At 44.2% G+C, this 7,765-nt stretch overlaps 1 protein-coding gene across 3 annotated transcripts in view; it reads right to left on the bottom strand.

The window, feature by feature from the left end:
- Nucleotides 1–5,760, bottom strand: part of Tmc3 (transmembrane channel like 3) — a 39,416-nt gene extending 33,656 nt beyond the window's left edge. For 2 of the 3 annotated variants that reach the window (XM_021215145.2, XM_021215134.2), the window contains exons 1-2: nucleotides 5,507–5,643; nucleotides 4,202–4,348 (exon numbers count right to left, since the gene is read on the bottom strand). In XM_021215145.2, the coding sequence (XP_021070804.1) occupies nucleotides 4,202–4,348; nucleotides 5,507–5,595 (236 nt within the window). In that variant the 5' untranslated portion in view covers nucleotides 5,596–5,643. Of the gene's footprint in view, nucleotides 1–4,201; nucleotides 4,349–5,506 lie in introns of all 3 variants that reach the window. The other variant, XM_021215153.1, reaches the window with a different exon arrangement.
- Between the last annotated feature and the right edge of the window lie 2,005 nt (nucleotides 5,761–7,765).

Genomic DNA, 7,765 nt, shown 5'->3' with positions numbered 1-7,765 from the left:
ANGGGGAAGGNCCCCTTGTGGGTGGTGCCATCTCTGGGCTGGTAGTCTTGGGTTCTATAGAAGAGCAGGCTGAGGAAGCCAGGGGAAGCAAGCCAGTAAAGAACATCCTTCCATGGCCTCTGCATCAGCTCCTGCTCCCTGACCTGCTTGAGTTCCAGCCCTGACTTCTTTCAGTGATGAACAGCAATGTGGAAGTGTAAGCCGAATAAACCCTTTCCTCCGCAAGTTGCTTCTTGGTCATGATGTTTTGTCCAGGAATAGAAATCTTGACTAAAACACTAGTCTAACAAATTTGTGTGTATACAAGCCATGAACCCAATCCAGTCTTGGCAAATGACTGACACAGTGATCACCCTATTGAGTTGACCTGAGATCTCCACTTCAATGATTCCTCTTTTTTCTTTCTTTTGATTTCTTCCCCTCCGCTCTCTCTGATTTTCCACATGTAGCCCTGGCTATGCTGGACTTAACTCTGTAGGCCAGGTTGGCTTCAAACTCAGAGATCCACCTGTCTATGCCTCCCACATGCTGGGATGAAAGGCTTATGCCACCACCACCCAGATCTTTAAAAATAGACAGAAATTGAAATTAGAGAAATGAGTTGGTTAATAAAGTGCTTTGCTTGCAAGCATGAAAATGTGAGTTCAACCTTCAAAATCTACATAAAAATCCAGGTATGATGATGACCACTTAGAATCTAGCCTGCTTGGTGAGGTAAGGACCAGACGAGCCAGACACCGTGTCTCATCAAATGAGGTGGAAAGAGTTCTGAGGCATGGTACCAGAAGATGTCCTCTAGCTTCTGGTATGTGCACAGATATGTACCTGCCCCCTCCAAACATACGTGTACACACACACACACACACACACACACACACGCATATGCATATGCATATGTATATACATACCAATGATAACCCAATGAATAACAAGACTGAATGGAAGGGTTAACACTATGGGCCGGGCTGATATCAGAGGTTTTTGGAGATGCACAGCATTCAAACAACCTAATGATACACAAACCCAGTGATACACTCATCCCTACCTGATGACCAGCCTCTCTGTTGGTTTACACTCACTGTAAAAGAGCTCAGTTCCTCTCAGTCCGTCGGTTCATTGGTTTGACAAGTCTATTTAATAGGCTATTCCTGTTTGTACCTTTCACAAGCCTCCTGAAAACACCCACTGGAGGTAAATCCTTTAGGAGACACAAGGGGTAAGTCAGTTCCTGTTTCTACAGAAAAGGTGACCTTCCCAAATCATTCCTTTACCGAATTTTTACTTTTAGACCTGTCCCACTATTTTGTTTTGTTGAGATTGTGTCATGTGTGGCCCAGGATGGCCTTGAACTTGCTATGCAGCCAAGGGTGCCTTGAACCCATCCTCCTGTCTACTCAATAATACTTTCATTATTGTAGCCCGCCACACACTGGCTCTACTCTGATCAACAGAACAAGTACAGAAACAATGAGGGGTACCCTCTCTCTCCCTACTATCTATCTATCTATCTATCTATCTATCTATCTATCTATCTATCTATCTATGGTACTCATTTGTAAAAATTATAATACCGCAAAACTAATGTATTTTCTGCACTTTTATTTTGGGTCAAGGACAGTGGAATACAGACATGAGGAAAACAGTTGTCCTGTAAGGGCTCCCTACTCAATAAATATGACCCAGCTGCCAAGATGCAGTGATGGAGAAGAGTGGGCTCCATGGTGGAGAGTGAGAGGTGTGGAGAGATGAAGAGGAGGTACACATGCCACAGGCCCCATACAGGAAGTGTGTGTGTGCTGTGTCTTCACAGACAGGTAGCTCGCTCCTGGTGGTGTTGCTCCTGGTTTCTAAGCAGTCAGGGATCAGTGACTTCTGCATCTTACACAGACACCAAGATCAGCCTCAGCAGGCCCAATTAGTGAAGTGGAGCTTTGCAAGGTAAAGGGCAAAAGATGTAGGTCACAAGGGGATGACAAAGGAGTCTCGCTGTCAGCCTGAGGAATGGCCTGTGTCTGACATTTTTGGAGCTCTGGAGAGTGAGAAGGTGTGACTGAATTCACCAGACACCTGGATTTGTGTTTTATTCCTGAAGTTACGTGAAAGAATGGCAAGCAGGTATTCTGTTCTTCTCTCAATATTATAAAGATTTATTTGGGGGCTCTGGGGATGGCTCAAAGGAGTGAACCGCTTACTGTATTAGCATGGGAAACTAAGGATGGATACCCAGCCCAGGTAAAAGCTAGGCACAGTAGCACATATTTTAAGAATAGTGAGCTCCGTGTCCAGTAAGAGACTCTGTCTCAAAGAATAAGGTAGAGAGGAGCAGAAGATGAAAGTGCCTGGTGATGACTCCTGTCCCCTCTACTAGTGCACACACAGGTCAGTGCGCTCTCTCTCTCTCTCTCTCTCTCTCTCTCTCTCTCTCTCTCTCACACACACACACACACACACACACACACACACACACAGAGTTTAACTTCCCATTACTCAAAAAACTGACATTTCTGAATGGTGTTTGAAAGTTGACCTTGCCTTTGTTTAGTTTTAAATCATTCACTCCAAAAAATGTACATAAAGTCTCTATGGTTTAACACGAGAGACCCTGGACTTAGGATTGGAGTGTCTCGTTTAAAGCTGAGCTTGCCACAGCTTTATGTATTCACAGGCGGTATTTGCTCAGACTGCTCTCTTACTGTCACCATCAGTCTTCTCATCTGAAAAGTGGGCAGAAGGTTGTGCACCCTCAAAGGATAGAAACGATGAGATCCAGAAACAGACTCAGAAAGTGGGCAGAGGAGAATCCATTGCAGCCATCTGAGATGAGGGTGTGGATGTCTTTAGCCTGAGGCTCATGTTGGCTAGAGTGGGCCTCAGATCAGATCTCAGAGAGGGATGATTTGATAGGAGTAGTAAAGGAACACACACTGGCACCTAGAAATACCACCCTGAAGAGCAAGGTGTGACAGCAGTTCTGGGCACAGAGTAGGTCATGGGGGCTGCTTTCCCAGGAACGTGCACCCTGGTTCACTGTAGCTGGTTTGCCTGGGTTATGAAGATCATGCCACCAACACTCCTTATGGGGTCAGTGGCAGTCACCCCTATTCTTAGGTGTGAATATCAGATATTGAACACGAAGCTAGCACCCACAGTGCTTAGCACATCTATTGTTTCATAAGCTTAAACTTGTGAAGTTCAAGCTTGAGTGGACATAAGGATCAAGCTGAATTGAATATTTAAAATGCTAGGGGCCAGGAATGTAGTTCAGTGGCAGAGTATGGACTACTGTGTGGGAAGCCTTGGATTCTATTCCCAGTGTCACAGAGATGAGAGACGGGAAAGGGCTGGGGAGGCTGTGTTCATCTCCCATTGCACTTGGTTCAGGGTCTGAGGGACGGCACAGGCAGTGGTTTCGAAGGCACGCTTAGCTGAGCTGTTGACATTTTGAGCAACAGTGTTGTTTACCATTGCTTCAGCTTTAACCAGAGGACCCACATCTAGAGAGGTTAGGGAACTTGCCCAATATCAAACAGCTAGAGATCTGAGGAGGTAGTGTTTGAACTCAGTGAATCTGCCTTCAAAGTATAAGCACTTAACTATGGCTGAGCCAGACTCTCTAATAGACTCAGAATACCCTAATAACCTGGCTTCCTGAAGAGATTTCCTTCCTGAGGGAGATAAAAGCAAGGATGTGAAGTAGATGTCTCTTTGATTCTGGCTCTCACCCTGTCTCCTGTGAGTTTGGAGACAATGTGAAAATCTAGTGTTTGGAAAAAGAGATGGCAACTCTAAACTCTACCACCACAATACAATACACTATACCCCCCCCCAACACACACAGAGATAAGCATATGCACACACCACACACATAAGTATATACACATACATACACACTCATAACATCACACACATACACACATGCACACACACACATATCACACACAATACTCATACACACAGCACACTCACACTCACACAATACCCCACACTCACACAGCCTCACACACACACACACAAACACAAACACAAACACACACACAAATATACACACACATGCATGCATATTCATAGGCACTGTAACAGCTATGTCTAGATGGTCCCATCAAGCATCTTTGGGACTTCTCTGAGTAAGACGCGGGATGGTCACAGTTCTTGAATCGCATATTCACTCTTATCAGTGATTGCTGTGTAGGCCCTTCCTTACCTCAGTGCCCGCAGCTTCTGCCCCATGGTCCAGGGTCTGCAGCGGATATTTGCCATGAGATCTTTCTGAAACTGTATATTCTGGAAGATTTGTTCCGGATCACTGCTGTCTCCCGTTTCATCAGCATTAAAGCTGTCATCGGAGTTACTGAGTGGAAAAGGGGCATCATGGAGGAAATCTGATTACAGAATTGCTTCCAGCAAAGGGCATCTTTCTTGTGTAACTTTTGCATCTCACTGTCCCGGGGTCATCTGTAGTGTGTGTGTGTGTGTGTGTGTGTGTGTGTGTGTGTGTGTGTTCATAGACTGAAAGAATTTGGTAGTGTCAGCAGTCCTTAGAAACTCATTTGTCGATTCTATTACTTCAGTGGTCAGTGAAAAGGAATGACTTCTCAAGGCAAGCGACAGCAAAGGAGAGAGGAGAGGAGGAATTCCCACATTTGAATCTACTCTTGAGGAACAGTAGTTTTGAGAAGGGACACAATGTCCTCTATCAGCTCACTGAGGTGATGAGGAAAGCTTAGAGACACAATTCCTCTTTCTCCCACTCTAAAGATAAAAGAAACAAACATGCGGCCTGTGTCGCCTGAGATGCCTCTCTGTTGTGTTCAAGACAAGAGGTGAGGCAGGCAGGCAGTGGTTTTTTTTTTACAAACAACAACAACAGCAATAACAAAATGAGTTAAATGACGGCATTGGGCAAACACCTTAGGGCATAGCTACTGTGTAGAACAATTTTTCAACTTTTTTTTGGTTGTTTGTTTGGTTTTTCAAGACAGGGTTTCTCTGTGTAAATTTTTCAACATTCAACAGGGACTTTCTTCCATAGTAATCCTTAATATGTAAATCAATAATTTTTTAAGGAGACGAATAATCTATGGCTTTTGCAAAAGAATATATTTCCTCTCATTTTGATCAGGATATCTTTTATTTCCTCAAAGGAAAATTTCTCTAGAGCTAGAGGAGGTTTCAGTATTTAACATAAAATATTCCCGAAAAACACCTAAGTCGTTCAGTTCTCATCCTCGCCCACATCCCCGTGGTCGGAAGCGTTTTCCAGCAGACACCTGATTTATCAGAAGCAGCAGATGCCTTGTCTGCTGCAATTGAGGAAGCAGGGAGAAGCAGATGAAGCCCATGTGTGGAATTGGCGGCCAACAGAATTAAGTGCAGGATACAGGCTTTGGAGCTGGGTGCTTACAACTGTGTCCCTCTCCGAGCATTGCTGTGGGTCGCCGCCCCAGTTCCACGTGACCCCAGAGAAGTAAGTTTCTGCACTGGAGAACCCAGCAGAGAGAGCACTTACCCAAGAAGCAGGGAGTCCTGGTAGAGATAGCACTGGCTGGCATTTCTCCGGATGCTTCTGGAGCGCTGGGATGCCTTTGGGGTTTTCATGAGGCCTGGTCTGTAGCCAGTGGTCCCTAGGGATAGCCAGGGAATTGGAAAGCCTTGATTTTGCAGGCAGGGTTCTGTTCCAAATGAGCTGTCTGAAAGAGGCCTGCAGAGTTGACCTGCTCTCCTCCCTCAGAAGCAGGAGCAAATGTCTGCCTGCATCTGTTGCTGAGGGCAGAAAAGGCAGGAGGGCAGCCAGGGTTATACATATGTAACAGTTAGGTGGGTGTGCCCACATTGATTGGCTAAGATCTGGACAGTTGGAGGCGTGGCCCAGTGGCCTAGGGAGGTCTTGGTTCTTCCTAAAGTCCATCAACAAGCCCCAGACAGGGCTCAAAGATCGCAAACTCCTCTACATCAGACTACACCTGACAGTCGCTAAACACTTTGGGAGCTTAGGAGGCAGGGTTTGGTGGGTCTCTCTAGAAGAGACAGCAAGTGCACACTGCCTATCCAGGCACGGACAATAGCACTCTATTCTTTTCTTCCTCTACATCTTTTTGTTTTTATACTTTGAAAGATGTCAAGCACAGAAATGTTGACGCCACAGTACCACGAACCTCTGGCTACTTTCAAGAATTAACCATTTACATTTTGCCACCATTGTCTCAGTACTAGCCATTTACTGCTACCTACCATTTACCAGTAAACTGTAGAAAAGATGGTGTTTCAACCTTCAAGACTTCCATGTTCTAGTAACAAAAACTGGATTACTTTAGTACTAGTCTTACATGTATTAAGTATGGACATAACAGTATCTATAATGACCCATAAAGCTGAGTTTGAGAAAAATTAAGATTTTTATTTATTTTCTGTTATTTTATTTTTATCTCAGGGCTGGAGAAATTAAAAGAATTAAATTAATTAAATTAAAAGAATTAAAAGAATTTGCTACTCTTGCAGAGGACCTAACCACCTCTAACTCCAGCTCAGGGAACCTCTTCGGTCCTCTATACATGGTTCTCTCTCTCTCTCTCTCTCTCTCTCTCTCTCTCTCTCTCTCTCTCTCTCTCTCTCTCAGAAATCCTTAGAAAACAAGACTCTGGAGAACCATGTATGTTGGAGATCAAAAAATATATAGCCTCAGAAAATGTGGCATCTTGCCCATACAAAGGCCAAGTGGGGCCCATTCCCTAATCTCCTGCATGTTTCCCTTGTTAGCTGTACACTGGCTTTTCAGCCAAACATCTCATTCCCAGACAAGACCTCTGGTGCACTTGGGAATTACAAACCTGTTTGCTAATGAACACCCAGAGCCCGGGCTGCTCTCGGGGAGTTAACACACCTGTGTGTAGCTGAGAGGCTAATGCAGTGCTAGGAAGCATGGCTCAGATCGGATGACCACTCCGTCTTGCCCACATTAAGAACTCTACATATCAGTGAGCAGAGGCCAGGGCAGTGCCCCAGACAACAGAGCAGAAGGAAGGCACAAACAACCACAAACTGTGGGGATGGAAGAGGGTCTCATTCATTTGTTCATTTATTTTTCTTTTAATTCATTATACCAATAACTCCTTTGCTCTATTGGCCACAAGTAAAATCTGGAGAGAGGCAAAAGAGAACTCTTATCAAATGAATAGTTCTCTTCTTACATTTGTTTTGGCTTAATATGTTATTATGGCTATTGAGAAAATGAATTTAAAATAATCGCTAACTTTAAATTATTTTTAATTGACACAGGATTGTACATATTTAAGGGTATTGCATAAATACAATAAAGTGTAAATAGAACCAAATCAGGCTAATGAGCAAACCCATGGTCTGAAGTGTTTAGCATTTCCTTGTGCTGGGAACATTTGAAAATTCCCAATTGCTGGCTATTTTGAAGTGTGCAATAAATTTACCATGAACATTTTTTTTTTTAACTCCAGCTTATTTCCTTGGACCATTTGCTTGGAAGACCTTTTTCCATTCCCCTTTAAAAAATTTTTTTTATTTTCTTTATTTACATTTCAAATGCTAACCTGAAAGTTCCCTATACGCCCCCCCCCACCCCTGTTCCCCTACCCACCCACTCCCACTACTTGGCCCTGGCCTTCCCCTGTGCTGGGTCATATAAAGTTTGCAAGACCAAGGGGGCCGATTAGGCCATCTTCTGCTACATATGCAGCTAGAGACACGAGCTCAAGGGGTACTGCTTAGTTCATATTGTTGTTCCACCTACAGGGTTGCA

This window comes from Mus pahari, chromosome 1 (genome assembly GCF_900095145.1).
Source record: "Mus pahari chromosome 1, PAHARI_EIJ_v1.1, whole genome shotgun sequence".
Taxonomy (NCBI): Eukaryota; Metazoa; Chordata; class Mammalia; order Rodentia; family Muridae; genus Mus; species Mus pahari.
Note: the sequence above shows the minus strand (reverse complement) of the source record. Positions and strands in the feature narration are given on the sequence as shown.